Source organism: Leucoraja erinacea, chromosome 4, assembly GCF_028641065.1.
Source record: "Leucoraja erinacea ecotype New England chromosome 4, Leri_hhj_1, whole genome shotgun sequence".
Taxonomy (NCBI): Eukaryota; Metazoa; Chordata; class Chondrichthyes; order Rajiformes; family Rajidae; genus Leucoraja; species Leucoraja erinaceus.
In genome coordinates, this window is record NC_073380.1 from 70,160,489 (window position 1) to 70,182,627 (window position 22,139).

The window sequence follows — 22,139 nt, forward strand, 5'->3', positions numbered from 1 at the left end:
CATTAAAACTACATTACTAAAACCTCATTAAAAGTCTTGAAACTAAGAAATTTAAAGAGAGTGAGTGCAATGCTATACACCTCAAAGGAGTCACCTAAAAAACAGGAGTGTTTGATCATGGATGTCTCTCATAATCATGTCCCACCTTTGGTTATGAATGGAATGACATAGGACCAAGAAAGGTAGCAAGGATGGGAGGGTAACAGTCTCCTTCCCCACAACCCCTTCCCACTCACTCTCATCTTCCTGGTACACCCTTCTCCTCTGGACCCCCAGCACTTTGTCTAAAAAACTCAGCACTCTTTTCCATCTCTCCCTTGGTCATACAGGGGACCAGAAACATTTTATTCAGTGGAGACTCAAGAGACTACAGATGCTGAAACCTGGAGCAACAACAACCGGCTGGAGGAATTCATTGGGAGAAGCAGCATCTGTCGGGATGGAAAATATCGGTTGACATTTCAGGTCAAAAAGCTTGCATCAATATAAGAATGAAGATGGAACATAGACAAAATAAACAGAGGGGAGTGATGGATCGAAGAGGGGTGCAGCAAGATGTGCTGATTGATCCATGTAAGGATCAGGGAAGTAGTTGAGTTGGAATATAGTAGCTGGATGATACATATAGGCAGACAAAAAAAATGATGGAGTAAGGGGGGAAGGGAATCGACAAAGGTGGAGACAGCTAGCTGGAGGTTTTGTGGAAGCAACTGTATAGATGCAATTGTTTCTAATTAGCAACAGCATGTTAAATTTGGACATGTCTGTTCTAGTACCTCCAGGCAAGTTTAAATCATGATAATCATCAATTAGCTCCAAACTCAAATCCTTTGACAGGCATATATCACACAATACACAATACAATTTATTTGTCACTTGAACCTCATAGAGGCTCAAATGAAATGTTGTTTCTGCAGTCATACACAAATAAAAAAAGACCCAAGACACAACACAATTTACACAGACATCCATCACAGCGCATCTCCTCCTCGCTGTGATGAAAGGCAAAAAACTTATCTCTCCCCTGCACTCCCCATTCCCCTCCCGATGTCAGAGCCAAAGCCCCCGGCGGGCGATGGCAATTGTCCCGCGGCCATTAACGCCACGCCGGGTGATGCAAGGCCACGCTCCGGATCTTTTTGTTGGAGCCTCCGGCGAGCGCTAGCAAAGTCCCGCAGCCGTTGAAGCCGCTCCGGGCGATGATGTAAGGCCCTGCTCCAGGTACTCCTCGACCCCGCGACTCGGGCGGGTGAAGTCACCGTTGCGGAAGCCCCGAAAAGCGGTCTCCCAGCAGGGACCCGCGGGCTCCTGGTGTTCCTATCTGCCAGACCTGCGGTAAGCCTCCGAATCTCCAGGGTCGGGTCGCAGCAGCGCACCACCACCGCTCCACCAGCTCTGAACTCGGCCAGCTCTACGATGGTGAATAGGTCCGCAGCTCCGCGACTGGAGCCCTAGGTCGTTCCTGCCGGAGGCCGCTCCACGTTGCAGCCCCAATGACAACGGAGACCCGACAGGAAAAAGGTCGGGCTCTCCGTGCAGGGGAAATATTTTAAAAGTTTCCCCCCCACACCCCCCCCCCCCCACACACACACACATACCTCATAAAATAAAAACTACATTAAAACGGGACAAAAAATAACAAAAAGATAGACGGACTGCAGAGGCCGCTGCGACATGAGTCACGCCGCCCACCGGATCAGTATCATTAGCATAGCAACCACTCAGAACCAGTCTGTTGGGCAGACCAGGGTCGAATTATACTGCCACTCAACGCTGAGATATAGGGGTCGGAGTGCATGCTGACTGGCACAGTGATTGTGGGTCAAAGCTGGAGAATGGCAGGTGCCCCTCCATTCTGTTGAGAAAACTTTTTCCTGTAGTCTCTCTCGGCACCTTTATTGGATGTGATAGAAGCTGCTATCTCTTTTCTTTAGAAATAGGGTTTACTTGCACCCCCTCCAACCACATCTACTGTATCCGTTGTTCAAGATGTGTACTCTTATACATCGGCGAGACCAACTGCAGACTGGGTGATCGTTTCGCAGAACACCTTCGCTCAACCTGCCTGAACCAACCTAATCTCCCGGTTGCCGGACACTTTAATTCTCCTTCCCATTCCTACACAGGCCTTTCTGTCCTCGGTCTCCTCCATTGTCAGAGTGAGGCTAAATACAAATTGGAGGAACAGGATCTCATATTTCGCTTGGGTACCTTGCAGTATGAATATTGATTTCTCTCACTTCAGGTAGCCCCGGCATTCCCTCTCTACCCCTCCCCCACCCAAGTCGCAGTAGAGGCTCCCCAGGGTAATCAGATCAATTATATTTTTTGAGTTTATTTACAACATAGCATTATCTATTCTCAAACTCAGTATCAGATGAAGCAGTTGAGATGACTAGCATTGTGCTTTAAGGAAAAAGCTTGATAAACTCATAAAGAAAGGAATAAAATGATACCTTCATATAGTTCAAGGAGGAATAGGGTTAGGCTATTCATATGGGTAGAAATACTTGCTAGTCCAAATATCCAGTTGTCAATATAATTACTCCAGCCCTATAATTTAAATCGTGTCATGAAATTAGAATGAGAATGAGGTGACAGACTCAAACTGATCAAAGGGGTAAATTTATACTGATATCTGAAAGTATTTTTTTAAATACACAAAATGATGAATATTTAGAACTAAATTCTGAACAGGGATTTTCACCACCACTCTAACTTATTTAACACCCATTGTAATGAAGTGTTTTGAGCGACTAGTTATGCAGCACATCAAAAATAGTCTACCTGCCGACCTAGACCCACTGCAGTTCGCCTACAGAGCCAACCGATCCACAGAGGACGCAGTCTCAACAACACTGAACCTCGTTTTGTCACATCTCGATCGGAAAAATACCTATGCCAGGATCCTCTTCATAGACTTCAGCTCTGCTTTCAATACAATCATTCCGCAGCAGCTGGTGGAGAAGTTGGAGCTATTGGTGGTTGATGCTGGCACATGCAACTGGGTCCTGAACTTTCTGTCGCAACAGCAGCAGACAGTCAGGGTGGGCAGTAGGACATCAAAAACCATAGCCGTGAGCACTTGCTCACCCCAAGGCTGTGTCCTAAGCCCCCTTCTGTTTAGTCTGCTGACACACGACTGTACTGCCAGACTCAATAACAACTTCATCAACAAGTTCGCTGATGACACAACAGTGGTGGGTCTCATCAGTGACAATGATGAATCGGCGTACAGGATGGAGGTGGAGCTGCTCACAGGTTGGTGCAAATCCCACAACCTCATTCTTAACGTGGGAAAAACTAAGGAGATGGTGGTTGACTTCAGGAGGGCGGGGAAACAACACCATACACCTCTGCACATCGACGGAGCTGATGTGGAAAGGGTCAGCAGCATGAAGTTCTTAGGACTACATCTGTCTGATGACCTGACGTCCACGGCCAACACCACAACTCTGGTCAAGAGAGCCCAGCAGCGACTTCACCCTCTCCGAAGACTACGTAAAGCAGGCCTCCCCACCACACACCTACGGACTTTTTATAGGGGGACTGTCGAGAGCACACTGACATACGGCATCACTTCCTGGTTCGGGAGCTGCAAGGCGTACGAACGGCACCAACTGGACAGGATAGTGAAGACCGCAAGCAGGATTATTGGTGCTCCATTCCCCTTCCTGCTGGACACATACAGGAAGAGATGTATCAACAGAGCCATCTCCATCATCAAAGACCCTTACCACCCATCGCATGACATTTTCTCCATCCTCCCATCTGGGAAGAGGTACAGGAGTATTAGCTGCAAAACCAGCAGGATGCTCCTCAGCTTCTTCCCACAGGCTATAAGACTGTTAAATGGACTTTGCCCCCTGCCAAATATCGCGCACAAACCCCCACACTGCAGCAGAGCCACTGTTGTGCCGCTGCCGGTCGGAACGGCTGTTGAATGTTTAGTAGAGTGTTAAATTTGTTCATGATATGTATTTTTTATTTCTATTTATTTTTTCATGCACACTGAATGGACACTGGTTGAGCAACGTTTTTTTGTTTCCTCTGGGTATGCGAACTCAGGAAATGACAATAAAGATATACAATACAATAAGGCATATGGCAGTTTGCCATGTGTAGGAAGGAACTGCAGATGCTGGTTTAAACCAAAGATAGACACAAAAAGCTGGAGTAACTCAGTGGGTCAGACAGCATCTCCGGAGAAAACGGTCTCGACCCGATATGTCACCTATTTCTTTTCTCCAGAGATGCTGTCTGACCCGCTGAGTTACCCCAGCTTTTTGTGTCTGTCTGTTGGCAGTTTGCCTTGACGGATAAACTGAAATAGACCAAACAGCCATTCGCATCACCACTCAAATTATTACCTGGTAGGCGAATCTCACATTTATTACGCTATACCATGAGAAATACGTACTCTATTTATATCACATTTAAGTACAAGTATTTAAAGTATATTAAAAATATGATTATCCAACTGCCACCTTGTGCTGAACAAAGATTTCTGTAGAAAAGTTCCTTCTCAGACTTTGATGTTGCAATTCGGGTGTCTCTCTTTCTAATTTCTAGCTGGATGAGTTCAATTTCAGCTTGCAGCTCCTATAAAAGTTATAAATAATTCACAAAGATCCTTAGAACGTAAGTACATTTTCAGAATCAAAGACAATGAATAGATTGTAAACATGTCTATGTTTTAATCTCTTTCGATTTATTTTATTCTTTCTTCATTTCAGTTCTCTTAACAATCCTGAGCTATTTGTATAGAATTACTCAATGGGTACATAGTAAGTTGTAATAGGTATCTTTCAAAAAGTTTAAATAAATTTACTTTGGAGGAGCTTGGGGGTTGGGGTGGAGAGTGGGGCAGTTGCTGGACTGCTTCCAGGCAAAATTGTAAGAGTTTGCAAAGGAAGCAGAATGGTGCATCTGCCAGAGCTGCTAACTCTCCAGATATCTGGGTGCAATCCCAACATCGGGTGCTGTCTTGCTGGAGTTAGTATGTTCTCCATGTGACTGCATGGGTGTGTACATTCTCCATATGAGTGCACACCCTACAATTTCTTACCACATCCCAAAACTGTGGGTTGACAGGTTAATTGGACACTGTATGTTAACTCTAGTGGTGGAATCTGGGAGGAGTTTATAAGAATGTTGCGAGAATTTAAAAGTATGTTCAACATAGGATCAGTAATGCATTTCGTTGTCTCTGTACTGTACACTGACAATGACAATTAAAATTGAATCTGGAATCTGGTAAAAATGAGTGGTTGAGGATCAGCAGGAACTCAGTGGGCTGAAGGGTCAATTTCCATGCTTAGCTTCGATTATTTTAGAGATACAGCGGTGAAACAGACCCTTTTGCCCACAGTGTCCATGCTGACCAGCCATCCCTGCACACTAATACTATCCTATATACACTAGGGACAATTTACAATTTTACCAGGCCAAACAGCCTACAAACCTGTACATCTTTGGAGTGTGGGAGGAAACCGCAGCTCCCGAAGAAAACCCACGTAGGTCACAGGGAGAATATGCAAACTCTGTACAGACAGCACCAGTAGTCAGGGCCAAACCCGGGTCTCTGGTGCGGTAACGTGGCAACTCTACTTAAATTCATTTAAGGATATATTTAAGATTAGAAAAAAACATATTATATTTATCTCTGAAAGGAAGTAACAGAGCCACCTAGAACCGAAATATTAAACATTAAATACCTCGGAAACCATAAACACAGAATGGATTAACGCGAATCAGCAGGAGAAAATAAGATACAAATTCAAACTATCTGAAGGCAAATTGATTACTCAGCTATATGGAACAAACAATCAGTCATGGAGAGCTGCTGGAATGTAAGCAATACAAGTTCACCATCTTCAAGCAAAAAGGGAAGAGCATTAGAAAAGGCTGTTATAGAATAGAGAATTAAAAAGTCAATATAACTAGGTCCACAGGACACTAAATATATCCAAATGTTTTCATATTATTATATAATGTAAATTCACATAAAAATCTGTTTGTACATAATTACAAATACCTTCATTTCCTTCAACATTTTCTCGGCCTCCTGTGCAATTTGTGGTGGGATGCTTGCAGCTTTCTTAGCCTGTTGCCGTGTTAATACTTGTAGTCAAGGAACAAATTTTAAATTTTGTAAACATTATTGACAGAACATTAGAGTTTACTAATTGCAATGGTTATTAGCATTAGATAAAAAAACATAATTTACAATTGGTTTTGTTATTACATTACATACAAGATATGAATATATATATATATTTTTGAAAAAATACGAAAGGATATAGGAAACTAGTTTCTAATTCCAACAAACAAATTTGCTGCCGAAGATTCTTTATGTATTCAGTTTCAATTGAAGCCAGTGGGTCTGCTGACCATTTTCTAAAACAGAAATGCAGTAGCGCTAGCAGTACTTAGCATTTTTCAAATCATTTACCTTCTTGAACTGTTGTAGAATATAGAACATAGACAAGTACAGGACAGGAACAGACGCTTTAGCCCTAAATGCGTGTCAAACATGATAAAACGCCAAATTAATCTCATCTACCTGAACAAGATCCAAGCCCTCCATTCCCTGCCCATCCATGTGCATATCTAAAAGCTGCTTAAACGCTGCTATTGCATCTACCTCCACCACTACTCTTGGCCGCCCATTTCAAGCACTCACTACCCTCCTGTGTAAAAAACGTGCACCGCACATCTCCTTTAAACTTTGCCCCTTTCACCTTAAATCTGTGCCCCCTAGTCTTCGACACTACCATCATGGGAAAAAGGTTCTGACTGTCTATCCTATTGATGCCTCTCATCATTTAATATACTTCTATATAAGAAATGTTATATATTTTATCGTCACCACTTAGTGTCTGCCACGCCAGAAAAAATAATCCAAGGTTGAATTATATGTCCGAACTCTTCTTATAGCTAATATCCTCCAATTCAGGCATTTAAAAACTCTTCTGCACCTTCTCCAAAGCCTCAACATCCTTCCTGTAATGGGGCAACCAGAGCTGTACATAATACTCCAAATGTCCCATAACATTGCATCATGACTTCTTGACTCTTATACCTAATGCCCTGACCCATGAAGTCAAGCATACCTTATGAATTATTTACTATTCTGAATACGTGTGGCCATTTTCAGAGAACTATGGACTTGGACCCCAAGATCCCTTTGTGCATCAATGCTGTTATGGCCCTTGCCATTACTTGTATACTTCACCCTTATATTCGACCTCACAAACTGCAGCACATCACACACTTGCTTGGATTAAATTCCATCTGTCATTTCTCCACCCATATCTGTAACTGATCCCAATCCAATTTCATTATTTGATAGCCTTCCCATCAACATTTAAATCAAAGTTGTTTATAAATATCACATACCACAGCGGTCCAAGCATAAATGTGGCACTCCACTGGTCACAGACTTCCAGCCAAAATAACACCTTACCACCACTATCCTCTATATTCTAAGGATTAGCCAGTTCTGAATATAAATGACCAAGTCACAGTGGACCCTATACATCTTAATCTTCTGAATCCGCCTACCATGAGAGATTTGCTAAATCTATATAATTAAAAGTTTCATCTTGACCACTTCCCATCTGCGTGTATATTGATTTTAGAAAAAACGCTACCATATATCGCTATGCTTTTTGGCCATCTTACTCACAAGTCTACCTCCACTGAGCAGGCCCTGAGGATTTTTCCCATGGACGAACAATAAAAAAGTTATGAGTGTTTAAAAAACCTTGAGATCCTCTCACCTGTCAATCCCCACGATGAAGGTAAAGCCCCTTCCTGGGGGGGGGGGGGGGGGGGGGGGGGGGGGCAGAACTATAAAACCCGGATGCCTGGATGGTGACTCAGTCACTGCAAGATCGCGAGGGAGAGGCCACGACTCTCATTCTAAGCTGTGAATGAACTGAACTTTGAGTCTGCAATGTACTTGCAATAAATGATTTCTTAGCTCTTGATGAAAATGAACTGAGTTATTTGGCCTGCCCTGTGCTTGAAACTGCAATGGCAATTGAAATGAAATGAAAAGAAAATGCAATTCGATTTGGCCTGCCCTGTGCTTGAAACTGCAATGGCAATGGAAGTGAAATGAAAATGCAATCAACTGTTTGGCCTGCCCTGTGCTTGAAACTGCAATGGCAATGGAAGTGAAATGAAAATGCAATCAGCTGTTTGGCCTGCCCTGTGCTTGAAATTGCAATGGCAATGGAAGTGAAATGAAAATGCAATCATGGCAATGGAAGTGAAATGAAAATGCAATCAGCTGTTTGGCCTGCCCTGTGCTTGAAATTGCAATGGCAATGGAAGTGAAATGAAAATGCAATCAGCTGTTTGGCCTGCCCAGTGCTTGAAACTGCAATGGCAATGGAAGTGAAATGAAAATGCAATGAGCTATTTGGCTTGCCCTGTGCTTGCAATTGAAATGAAATTAGTTGTTTGTCCTGCCTGAAACTACTAATTTCGGCCCACAAGGCCCCTATTAGCCAATAAGCTAGTCCCCTTTGCCCCCAAATGCCCGTATTAGCCCAGGAGGAGCATTTTGGCCCAAAAGGCCCTTGACAGGCCAGGAAAAGTCCAGAAAAAGTGCCTTTCAATGAGATTTCACTCAGATTTTTTTTTAAAGCCCCTCCCGCCCATCAGGCTTGTACTAGCCCAGGAGGAGTCCCTTTGGCCCATCAGTAAGTATTCCCCCTGCAAGTATTAAACCTCACCCCAGTATATTACTCCCTCCCTTCATTCGCTCCCTGTGAGATCCATGCCAGGATAGACTTTCCTCCTTCATTGCTGTGATCTGCAGAAAAAGATGAAAGATGTCTAAAATTGATTCTCCACCCTCTCCCCCTTCTCTCTCACAGAGTCTCTCACCTGTTTTGGGCAGAATTTCTGGCAGTTTCAGAGCTGCCAGCCCACCAGGCCTGAATGACTGAGCTGCCAGTCCACCACGCCCGAGTGACTGAGCTGCCAGCCCACCAGGCCTGAGTGACTGAGCTGCCAGCCCACCAGGCCTGAGTTACTGAGCTGCCAGCCCAAGAATCCATTTGGCCTACAATGTCAATACTAGCCCTCTGGAAACCAGTGCCTTCGGCCCACAACACCCATACTAGAGCTCCAGAAAGCCCCCACTGGCCACTAATATTGAAATTGGTGGAGAGGTGGAATATTGCGTTGGGGTACCAGCCCTCCTGTGTGAACATGGGACCCAAAAAGTCCCACTTAGTCCATGTAGCTAAAATCCATGTAGCTAAATCCGATGTCCTGCCGTCATTAATCAACTTTGTTACCTCCTCTAAAAAACTCAATCAAGAAATAGTATTGGGTAGGCTAATGGGACTGAAGGATGATAAATCCCCTGGACCTGATGGTCTGCATCCCAGGGTCCTCAGGGAGGTGGCTCTAGAAATAGTGGGTGCATTGGTGATCATTTTCCAATGTTCAATAGATTCAGGATCAGTTCCTGTGGATTGGAGGATAGCTAATGTTATCCCACTTTTCAGGAAAGGAGCGAGAGAGAAAAAGGAGAATTACAGACTAGTTAGCCTGACTTTGGTGGTGGGAAAGATGCTGGAGTCAATTATTAAAGAGGTAATAATGGGGCATTTGGATAGCAGTAAAAGGATTATTCCAAGTCAACATGGATTTATGAAAGGGAAATCATGGTTGACTAATCTTCTGGAATTTTTTGAGGATGTGACAAGTAAAATGGATGAAGGGGTGCCAGTGGATGTAGTGTATCTAGACTTTCAGAAAGCCTTGGATAAGGTCCCGCACAGGAGACTGGTGACTAAAATTACAGCACATGGTATTGGGGGTAGGGTGTTGACATGGATAGAAAATTGGTTGGCAGACCGGAAGCAAAGAGTAGGAGTGAACGGGTCCTTTTCAGAATGGCAGACAGTGGCGAGTGGAGTGCCGCAAGGCTCGGTATTGGGGCCGTAACTGTTTACCATATATATTAATGATTTGGAAGAGGGAATTAGGAGCAACACTAGCAAGTTTGCGGATGACACAAAGCTGGGTGGCAGAGTGAGCTGTGAAGAGGATGTTAGGAGGTTGCAGGGTGACCTGGACAGGTTGAGTGAGTGGGCAGATGCGTGGCAGATGCAGTATAATATAGATAAATGTGAGGTTATCCACTTTTGGTGGCAAAAACAAGGGGGCAGATTATTATCTCAACGGGGTTAGGTTAGGTAAGGGGGAGGTGCAGCGAGACCTGGGCGTTCTTCAGGCACGTGCCGTCAGGGTAGGCAAGGTAGGCACTGCCTACCCTGACTAAAATTATAAAATGGTAATAACTAAATATAAATAGTAAAGGCATGGGAGAATTATGCCTATCTAAGAGATCGATCTCTTAGGTAGGCATAATTCTCTGTGCCTTTCATCCGCAGTGCTTGTAACCCTTGAAGGTCTGTCCAGCCCACATGCCGTCAGCGGTGCTGGACAAAGATCTTAGAGCGAAGCAAGATGGGTTACTCTCACGCAAACGTGAGGTCCGCTCATGGGCGGTTTCATGGGTGATTACAGGACACATTTTAGCAAGCTGACTCCGCCATCTTGTTTCGCCATCTTGCTCCGCTTTCTTGCTCCCGCCTTCTTGCTTCCGGCCAAAGATTGGATCCGCAGCGAGGAGAAGGAGTGTGGGGCCCGGGGCAGCGAGGAGAAGGAGTGTGGGGCCCGGGGCAGCGGGGAGAGAGAGTGCGGGGCCCGGGGCAGCGGGGAGAGAGAGTGCGGGGCCCGGGGCAGCGGGGAGAGAGAGTGCCCCAAGACAATGTTTCTTATTTACAATGTTTCTTATTTAATGTCCCTTGTCTAGTCTGAAATAAAGTTCATTATTGGTTTAGAAGAAATATAATTGTGTGTGTTATATACATTTATATAATTTTCATGTATGTGTGTTTATAAACATTTTTATTCCATAACAAGAATCAACAGAATTATGAACTAACAGAATTATGAATCTAACCCTATAATGACGCACAAAAAGTCCCCCCTGTCAATCACCCTGCGAGTCGGGTCGGTTCCGGTTACTACAAAATCAACTCAAACACTGCTTGTGAGCCATTTAAAAAGAAATGATTTAAAAAACATTAAAAAAGACAATTACCAGAATCAAATTTTATTCTTGACAAGAAGTTTGAACTGACAGATTTATGAATCTGACCCACACAAACTGTTGCCCCGCAACATTGATTACAGTGCGAGTCGGGTCGGGTTAGGTAGGCTCAGGTTGCTAAAATGGGCGTGGAAAATGCCCATGATCCCCTCCATAGCGTACTACACGTCAGTCCATTGCATTTAGCAGGAGTAGCCTATCTTGCTCCGCTATAAGATCTTTGGTGCTGGACGCCGTCAATTTTAAGCGGGGCTGAATGCAGCTGAAATTCTGCCTTTGCAGCACTGTGCATGCGCAGCGCTAGTTTCTTGGCGGGGTTTTCAATTCAATTCAATTCAACTGTATTGCCATTGCACAAATACGGGTATAGGTACAACGAAATGCAGTTTAGCGTCTGGTCATAGTCGTAATGCAAGATAGTAGAAGAAAAATAAAAATACAAATACAAATAACTGTATACAAATGGGAGAGTCTAGAGATAGCTAGCGACGGGGCTCTGAGTTCAGCAGTGTAATGGTGTTGTTGAAAAAGCTGTTCCTCAGCCTGCTTGTGCGAGACCTGAGGCTCCTGTACCGCCTCCCTGATGGGAGGAGGGCAAACAGTCCATGGTTAGGGTGAGAGAGGATATTCAAATATGGATTGGCATTATTCTAAGTGTATCTTAGGAAACAGAGAGAGAAGAATGGAGCTCGTGTACCAATGATGTGGTAAGTACATTTCTTTTTAAATACCATATTTCCCGGGTTGTGGGGGTGGGGGGAGAGCTCCTTTCACAGCGTTTGGGGAGTCTGGCCCGGGGTAAAATTGCGGGGATGGCACGAATGTTGTGAAGGAGGGGGATCGGGATAATGCCACTTGCGACGCTCCTTGCACGGAGTCACCGCATTGAGGCGCATTGAGGCGGGGGCCGGGGGGGGGGGGGGGGGGGGGGGGGGGGGGAGGAGTATGGCTGGGGCATTTCGTTTGGGGGGGACAATTAAATTGGGACTCTTGAGAGAAGCAGCTCGGGTGGCTGTGAGCGGCCGCCGGGCCGGACAGCGGAACCAGCCTCCACCTCAGCGCCTTCTGTCGGCCCCCGCTCACCTCTGGCAGCTCTCCGTCTAAAAACCTCTCTCCTGCCGCTCGCTGGCCTCACTCATGTCCCACAAATCCTTAAATTCCAACAGCGCGATTGAGGTTACTCGGCTGTGGGAATTTAAGGATTTGTAGGAACGGCTGACATGAGCGAGCAGCAGGTGAGAGGTGTTCAGACGGAGAGCACTGCCAGAGGTGAGCGGGCCGGCAGAAGGCGCTGAAGTGGTGGCCAGTTCTGCTGTCGGGTCCCGGCGGCCGCTCGCAGCTCCCTGAGCTGCTTCTATCCCCGGCTACAGTGCGGTGGCTTCGCGCCTGGAGAGCTGTGGCAGCAGTGAGTGAGTTACTGGCATTATCCCTGACCCCCTCCTTCTCAACGCTCCTGCCCTCCCCACAACTTTACTCCTGGCACAAACTCTCCACATGCTGTGAAAGGAACGCTCCCCTCAATTCGTCCCTTGAACAAGTGTTGTCATTCAATAAGATGACAACTGATTCAACTTTTCCCTGAGGTTTTTCCCACCATCTCTCCACCTGCCATCACCCTTCACCCCCCACCCATTCAGTAATTAAGAATAAAGGAGATTAGGAAGCCATGGGCAAATTGAATTGTTACTGTTTTTATTTTTATTTTTTATTTTTACGGAGTGAACAATCTGCGCATGCACAGTTTAATTTTTTTTTAAAGCCGACTGACTGCCTACCTTGAGTAATTACTCACGGCACGTGCCTGGTGTCCTTGTACACCGGTCTCTGAAAGTTGGCTTACAGGTACAGCAGGCAGTGAAGAATACTAATGGAATGTTGGCCTTCATAACAAGAGGACTTCAGTATAGTAGTAAAGAGGTTCTTCTGCAGCTGTATAGAGCTCTGGTGAGTCCACATCTGGAGTATTGCGTACAGTTTTGGTCTCCTAATTTGAGGAAGGACATCCTTGTGATTGAGGCAGTGCAGTGTAGGTTCACGAGACATATGAGGAAAGATTGAAATGACTAGGCTTTTATTCACTGGAGTTTAGAAGGATGAGGGGGTATCTTATAGAAACATATAAAATTATAAAAGGACTAGACAAGCTAGATGCAGGAAAAATGTTCCCAATGTTGGGCAAGTCCAGAACTAGGGGCCACAGTCTTTAGAATAAAGGGGAGGTCATTTAAGACTAAGGTGAGAAAAAACTTTTTCACCCAAAGAGTTGTGAATTTATGGAATTCCCTGCCACAGAGGGCAGTGGAGGCCAAGTCACTGGATGGATTTAAGAGAGAGTTAGATAGAGCTCTCGGGGCTAGTGAAGTCGAGGGATATGGAGAGAAAGCAGGCATGGGTCATTGATAGGGGACAATCAGCCATGATCACAATGAATGGCGGTGCTGGCTCGAAGGACCGAATGGCCTCCTCCTGCACCTATTTTCTATGTTTCTATGTAAGCTAGTAGGACAAGACCTGTCACGGACAAAACAATGCTGACTGTCCCTATTGAGCCCATTTGCTTCCAAATGAGGGAAAATCCTATCTCAAAGAATCCTCTTCAATAGCTTTCCTACCACAGACATGTGGCTCACTGGCCTATGATTTTCTGGATTATCTCTACTTCCCTTGCTAAACAAAGCTAAAATATTGATATCTCCATATCGAGGCTGAGAGGCAGAGATCTTCATCAAGGCTCCTCCAATCTCCTCTCATGCCTCTTTGAATACCTGGGATAAATCCCATCAGGCACTTGGGATTTATCTATCTTAGAAATATTTTTCTAATGACCCACCAAGCTCTGGGTAAAAACACTTGCCCTGCACATCATGGTCAAATTTTGCCTCTCTTATCTTAAAACTAGCCCTATACTTCTTGACATTTCCACCCATGATAAAAAAGGTTCTGACTGTATATGCTCTCTATGCCTCTCACAATTTTATATACTTCTATCAGGTCTCCCCTTAATCTCGTATGTTCCAGAGAAAACAAACCAAATTTGTATCAACCGCTCCTTATATGTAATGCCGTCTAATCCAGCATTCTGGTATACCTTTACCCACCTTCTCCAAACACTCTCCATCCTTCCTGTAATGGGGCAACAAGAACAGCACACAATTCTCCAAAATGTGGACTAATCAAAGTCCTATAAAGCTGCCAACATGACTTCCTGACTCTTATACTCAATGCCTTGATCAATAAAGCCAAGCATAGACCTTCTTTACCACTTATCAACTTATATTACCACTTTCAGGGGGAAAATGGACTGGGATCCCAAGATCACTCTATACATCAAAGCTGTTAAGGGTCTTGCTAATTACTGTGTTCTTTCATAATTGATAGGAGTAAAATTAGGGCATTCAGCCCATCAAGTCCACTCCGCCATTCAATCATGGTTGATCTATCTCTCCCTTCTAACCCCATTCTCCTGCCTTCTCCCCATAACCTCTGACCCTGTACTAATCAAGAATCTAACTATATCTGCCTTAAAAATATCCACTGACTTGGCCTCCACAGCCTTTTGTGGCAAAGAATACTACAGATTCACCACCCTCTAGTATTCTCCTCATCTCCTTCCTAAAAGAATGTCCTTTCATTCTGAGGCTATGACCTCTAGCCCTAGACTCTCCCACTAGTGGAAACATCCTCTCCACCTCTACTCTATCCAAGCATGTCACCATTCTGTATGTTTCAATGAGGTCCCCCCTCATTCTACTAAACTCCAGCGAGTAACATAGAAAAATAGGTGCAGGAATAGGCCATTCGGCCCTTCGAGCCAGCAGCTCCATTCAATATGATCAAGGCTGATCATCTAAAATCAGTACCTCGTTCCTGCTTTTCCCCCATATGCCTTGCTACCTTTAGCCCTAAGAGCTAACCCTAACTCCCTCTTGAAAACATCAAATCTTTACCGAAGCCAATTAACCTACAAATCTGCACGGCTTTGGACCTTGGGAGGAAACCGGAGCACTTGGGGAAACCCACACGATCAGGAGGAGAACGTACATACTCAATATAGACAAGCACCCGCAGTCAGTACAGGACCAGTGCTGACAAATGCTCATCATAGGTTAACCTACTCATTCCTGGGATCATTCTTGTAAACCTTCTTTGGACCCTCTACAGAGCCAGCAAATCCTTCTTCAGATATGGTGCCCAGAATTGCTCACAATATTCCAAATGCAGCCTTACCAGCGCCTTATAGAGCCTCAGTATTACATCCCTGTTTTTATGTGCAGGACTCCACACTTTGTTACACTATATTCCATCTGCCACTTCTCTGCCCACTCTCCCAACCTGTCCAAGTCCTTCTGCAGAGTCCCTGCATTCCCTACATTACCTGCCCTTCCACCTATTTTCGTATCATCTGCAAACTTGGCCACAAAGCCTTCAATCCCTTCGTCCAAATCATTAATATACAACGTGAAGAGTAGCGGCCCCAGCACCAACCCCTGCTGATCTCCGCTAGTCACTGGCAGCGAACCAGAAAGACCCCCCTTTATTGCCATTCTTTGTCTTCTGCCTTCCAGTCAACCTGTTATCCATGCTAGTATCTGCCCTTTGATATCGTGGGCTCTCATCTTCCAAAGCAGCCTAACGTGTTGGGAGGTCATGTTACAGTTGTACAAGACATTGGTGAGGCCATATTTAGCGTATTGTGTTCAGTTTGGTCTCCGATTGTGTCAAGTTGGGTGCAGAGAAGATTTACGAGGATGTTGCCAGGACTCGAGAGCCCGAGCTACAGGGAGAGGTTGAGCTGACTAGAAATTTATTCCTTAGAGCACACGAGGATGAGGGATGATCTTATAGAAATTATAAAATCATGAGAGGTTTAGATACGGTAAATGCACACTTTTACCCAAAATAGGGGAATCAAGAATCCAAAGGACATAGTTTAAGGTGAGGAAGGAAAGATTTAAAAGGAACCTGAGGGGCAACATTTTTTTACACAAAGGATGTCCAATATATGGAACGATCTGCCAGAAGAGGTAGTTGAGGCAGAAACTATCACAATGTTTAAAAATACTTTAGGACAGGTACATGGATAAGATAAGTTTAGAGGAATATGGGGCAAACACTGGCAGGTGGGACAAGTGTAGATGGGGCATGTTGGTCTGTGTGGGCAAGTCGGGCTGAAAAGCCTTTTTCCACGCTGTATGACTCAATGACTTTATAACTCCACTGGTCACAGGCCTCCAACCAGAATAACATCATTCCACTACAACCCTCTGTATTCTATGAGCAACCCAGTGCTGAATCCAATAACCATGTCACTGTCAATCCTGTGCATTTTATTCTTCTGGAATAGCCTACCATGAGGGACTTTATCAATACCTTACTAAAATCCATGTAGACGACATTCTTTGATCTCCCTAGAGATTTCCTTTCTACCTCCTCAAAAGCGCAATCAGGTTCACAAGGCATGACCTTCTGCGGACAAAGCCATGTTGACATCCCTAATTAGCCTATACTCTTCCAGATGCAAGTAAATCCTATTCCGAAGAATCCTCTCCAATAGCTTCCCTCCCACTGACGTGAGTGTCACTGGCCTACAAATCCCTGGATTATCTCTAGTTCCCTTCTTTAAAAAAGGAACATTGGCTATTCTCCTGTCCTCTGGGAACTGACCTGTGACTTGAGAAGATGCAAACATCTTTGTTAAAGCCCCTGAAAAATCACAGACCTTATGGTCACACCATCTGAAATTATGGCTGTTGGTAGTGAGGCAATTAAAGTTAGGATAATGAACCTGCAAAATTAGACAACCGCAAACATCTTGGAGGGTTATGGGGAAAAAGGAAATCAGCAAATTGGTTCAGAAATGGAAATAGTTTGTCTTAATGATGGAGAGTATTTGTGGTCCAAAGGTAATCTTAGGGTCAGGTGTAATATCAAGGTGGCAAAAAGTATTGTTTAATTTCAGACAATTATAAGGGAAGTGCTTGAGTTAAGAGTAGGAAAAGCATTTATGACAGAGCCTTAAGACAATGGCTTTAGACATCCCACCATTTGGCTGGAGGAAGTTTATAGTTATTCAATATTTAATAGCTAACAAACAGTCTGACAATGTCGGGAATTAATCAAATGAACTTGGTACAGCTGTCAAGTCAGTATTCATAGAAACATAGAAAATAGGAGCAGTAGGCAGGCATTCAAGCATTTCAATATGGCCACGGCTCGCCATGTCCCAAAACAATAATTTCATTCCCAATCTCCTTTGATGCACTTTTGTATCTAAAAATCTCCACAAATATATATTCAGTGACCTGTACAGCCCTCTGTGGTAGAGTATTCTGCAGGTTTGTCAACCGTTGACTAAGGAACCTTCTCCCCATCTCAGTCCTAAATCTCTTGCATTATAAACTAAGGTGTGATCGCTCTTTCTAGATGAACCTGGCGAAACAGCTTTCCAATCTGGGTTATGCAATGCTGTTAAGAGTTTTGCAAGTTTCAATTGGGTACTCTATTCTAAAGTCTATTAAGCACAGACACTGTCAACGTAATCTGTCTGCATAAGGCAAACACACCATCCCAAGAGACTGGTGAACCTTCTGGGCGTATATCCTTTCTTAGTTAAAAATAAACAAAAATGTATTGAGTACTCCAGATGTGATCTTACCAAGCATTCATTTCGCAAGATACCTTTGGTCCTGTACTTAAAACCTCTTGCTTTGAAGGCTGAGGTACAATTTGCCAGTTTGCTTTTGACAAAAGGTGTATAAAGATATTCATGTCTCTGAACAAAATCACTTCTCAATCTAACAACATTACCTCATTACTGTTTTTCTCAAAATGGATAGCCACATTTATCCATATTATGCTGCATTTGCAAGTTTTTCCCTTCTTGTTTAATCTGTATGTCATAAATGTATGTTGGAATCACTTTGCATCATCTTCACAAACCAAAATTATTCTGTTTGGTGCCACTGCCAAACTTCGAAATAATACATTTGCCCCCTTATCCAAATCATTGAATATTAGATGATCCAAGGAATGCCCCACTGCTTTCTGTCTGCCACCCAAAAAAATACCTATTTCTTCTTACTCTATTTTCTGCCTGATTTTCAATTGATATTATACCTTACTCCCAACAGCAATATACTTTAATTTAACATAGTAACTTTTTTATGCGGCATTTTATCAGAAGGTTTCTGAAAATCCAAATGCAGCAACTATAAACTTCCTGATCTTTTCAAACACAACCAATCAAGAGACTGTTTGAACCTTCTGGGAGTATCAATCAGTTGCATCCTTAAAGAATTCCAAATCGATGTTAAACAATCCTCTTCTGAAATCCATGTTGATTTTGGTCTGATCACCTCAGTATTTTCTAAGTATCCTGTGACCTTCTCATAAAAGTATTTTCCCATTAGTTATATTCAGCTAAATAACCTGATGTTTGCTGTGTTCTCTCTCCCTCCTTTTTGTAAATAGAGCATTTGCCATTCTCCATTCCCCTGGAGCTTCCGTTTAATGTAGAAAATTCTGAAATATGGTCACCAATGCACCCACTATTTCCATAATAGCCATGAAATGGGTAAGAGCTAATGGGTAAGAGTCTGAAGAAGGGTTTCGGCCCGAAACGTTGCCTATTTCCTTCGCTCCATAGATGCTGCTGCACCCGCTGAGTTTCTCCAGCTTTTCTGTGTAACCATAGCCATGTAATGCCTCCTTGCGGGGCAAGTTATCCAGCTTGACTATTTATCAGCTTTCACTTTTCTAGCACTATTTTCTTGTTAATACTAATTTCTTGCAGATTTCTGGTTTCCTAATACGCCTGAAAGGTTACTTCTGTTTTTGAAATAGCTAAACATAACGTCCTTCATCAATGATTCCTGACCAGCATTGCATTTTCCTAGTTTATCTATTCAGGAATGTTGGGTAATCATTTGCGAAGACCTATTTTACAACGTTCCGACAATCATTGCTACTATTCCTCCCAGGGCACCATCTGTCCTTAATCTGCTTTTATTTCTCATTGTGAAGACATAATCAAAGTAGAATGCAGAACTGACTATTTATAGAGATACTGCCATAGGGGAGAATGATGAGAAATAGGAGACAATAGGTGCCCTTAGAGGAATAGTAGCGGTGATTATGGGGCATTGGAAAACAAGTCATTGCAAATGATTCTCAAACATGCCTCAATAGATAAATTAGTAGAATGCATTATTTTACAGCAGGGCATTGGTCAGGAATCATTCATGAAATATGTTATGTTCACTATATCAAAAGCTGGAGGCAGATTAAGTAGGACAAGAAGCAGTTGATTTTCTTTATCACAAACACATAGAATGACATTAGGACCTTTGATAGAAGCTGTTTTAAGGCACTTAACATGGGCATAGGGATTCAAATAAGAAGCTTGGGGAAAGATGAACACTTATTTGGGAGGCTGTAACTTTTTCGATGGAGAGAAAAAGAGAGAGTGGGAACTGAGTTGTAGCCTGAAAGGACAGTGACATGGGGCTGATGTTAAGTGGAGGGAGCAAAAACAAAATCATTCATAACATCACATTACATCGCATAACAAGATAATTGCATGGTCAAAAAGGTAAATTGTGGAACAGATCTATGGATAATGGAGAGTATAGGAGATATGAAAGAAACTACAAATAGATGCGAGGAAAGCCTTAAAGGTTTTGCCTAGTTAGCAAAAGAAAGCGTCTGGAGAGACAAAAGCATCTGACTAGTTGTAACTAAAACTGAAATAAACATGTCCATAATCTTCATTAGGTATTGAAGTTGAGGGGAGAGGAGGAGTTTAGCAAAATGGCTTTCAGTACGGTACATAATCCTACCATTGGATTGGTTGGAGCAGCAGCGGGCGATTTTAAAAGGCAGCGGTTGGATTAGGTGAGTGGTCAAAATTGGCTGCTTGAGCAGCCAATAAAATTAAGGTAAAGTGTGGTGGAGTGGCCTATTGGGAGTGGCGGTGTTGGGAGAAGGGCTGTATTGGGAGAAGGGCTGTGTGGAGGGGAAGTGTGACGCTTTGGCATGAGGCTGAGCAAAGGAGAATAGCAGCCAAAGGATCAGTCTGCCATTTCTTATGTGTAATTGTTGTACTTTACTTTCCTCTTGATTTTAGTGCAGCTGTGATGGCAGGTAGAACAGTGCAATGTTCCTCCTGCAGTATGTGAGAAGTCCGGAAAACTTTTGGTGTCCACAATGACTACACCTGTAGGAATTGTATCCATGTTTCAGCTCCTTACATAGCACATCAAGGAACTGGAGCTGCAGATGGATGACCTCAGGATCATCCAGGAGAATGAGAGCTTCATGGATAAGAGTTAAAGTAAGGTGACCATGCCTAGTGTCCGTGAAGAGAGTCATCCAGGAGAATGAGAGCTTCATGGATAAGAGTTAAAGTAAGGTGACCATGCCTAGTGTCCTTGAAGAGAGTAAATGGTTGACCACTAGAAAGAGGAGTGGGTTGGGAGTGCAGGTTAAACATGTGGCCATTCCTCTTCAGACAGGTATACCCATTTGGATACTATTGAGGGATGACCTGTCAGGGGTTAGCAGCAGTAGCAGTCAGTTCTGTGGCATCAAACCTGGCTCTGTGGCATAGCAGGGAAGAGTGCTGTCAGGCAGAACATTGCAGTTATTTTAATGTGAGAGGCCTGATGGATAAAGTGGATGAACATGGGGCTGGATAGGTGTGCATGACTGGGACGTTTTAGCCGTTATTTAAGAGAGGAATGGACTGACAGTTTAATGTTTTAGAATACAGGTTCTACAGAAGAGATAGAGGTTAGGGTAAAGGAGGACAATATGTTGCTTATTGGTTAAGGAGAATATCGCAGCAGTAGTCCGAGATGACATTGCCGATGAGCTGAGAAATAATAAAATGATGATCACCTTATTGGGAGTGTACTAAAGGCTCCCAAATAGTCAACGAGAATTAGAATAACAAAATATGCCAGGAGATTGCAGACAGTTGCAAGACTAATAAGGCTGTCATAATAGGGATTTTAGCTTTCCCAATATGTACTGGGACTCTCATAGTACCAAGGCCATAGACGGGGTGAAATTTGTCAAGTATGTTCAGGAAAGTTTCCTCAAGTAATTTAAGTGTAAGTAGGCGAGCCTTTTTAGACCAGTGATCTATGTTCTATTAGATTTTAAATAGCTAAGAATAAAGACAGGTTAGGCCCACGTTAAAATTCTGAAGTGTGGCAGGAACTTGCTAAAGTTGATTGGAATAGGTTGTTTGCAGATAAAGGAATGTACAGGGAATGGGATGCTTATGAAAGCATGATGACGAGTTCAGGGCATGCATATTCCTATTAGCGTGCAGGGCAAGGCAAGAGGGAGTAAGAAGCTTCTTGTTCTGTGCGGAGTAGGAAAGCTCACTGTTCCAGGTCACCACTATTAATTCCTTTATAATATAATTACAGGAGATGATAAGGGTTTATTTATGGGAATCCTTTGTGTCACACAACTTGAGAAGGGGCAGAAAAGTTCCCCAAAGAATAGAGGGAAATATATAAATGAACACAAGAAACAGGAACAGACATGTGCCCATGAGTCCTTCTGCAACATTCAATATCAGTTCCATATAGCCCTGAGTTTTAAACACTCATAGTGGTCTAGCCTCCACTATCCTTTGGTTGATTCAAACCCCTCTTATTTCTATGCAGCTCAATTTTAAATGGCTGTCCCCTTGTCTTACAACTTTATCTTGCAACTATGCTTCCTCATTCAATACTCTGTCACGTGTAGAAATTTGTCTTATACTTTAACTCAAGAATTTAATGAGTTTGGTGAGATGATTTCCTTTGGAACTGATTGCATAATTTGCAATAAATGCTTTTGCAAGAACCACTTTTGCAATCTGAAAAGCACTAATCTGGCAGTTAATATCCCCTGAAATGATGCTGCTTTTTGCAAGATTTGCAAAATTATTTTTGCAGAGATTACATTCTAAGAAATATAATTTAATCTTTGTAATATA

General features: G+C 43.5%; 1 protein-coding gene across 4 annotated transcripts in view; it reads right to left on the minus strand.

Moving 5' to 3' along the window:
* The window catches only part of LOC129696538 (uncharacterized), a 49,940-nt gene that overhangs the window by 25,431 nt on the left and 2,370 nt on the right, over positions 1 to 22,139 (minus strand). For 3 of the 4 annotated variants that reach the window (XM_055634556.1, XM_055634553.1, XM_055634552.1), the window contains exons 3-4: positions 6,038 to 6,123; positions 4,488 to 4,602 (exon numbers count right to left, since the gene is read on the minus strand). In XM_055634556.1, the coding sequence (XP_055490531.1) occupies positions 4,488 to 4,602; positions 6,038 to 6,123 (201 nt within the window). The remainder of the gene's footprint in view (positions 1 to 4,487; positions 4,603 to 6,037; positions 6,124 to 22,139) is intronic. The other variant, XM_055634557.1, reaches the window with a different exon arrangement.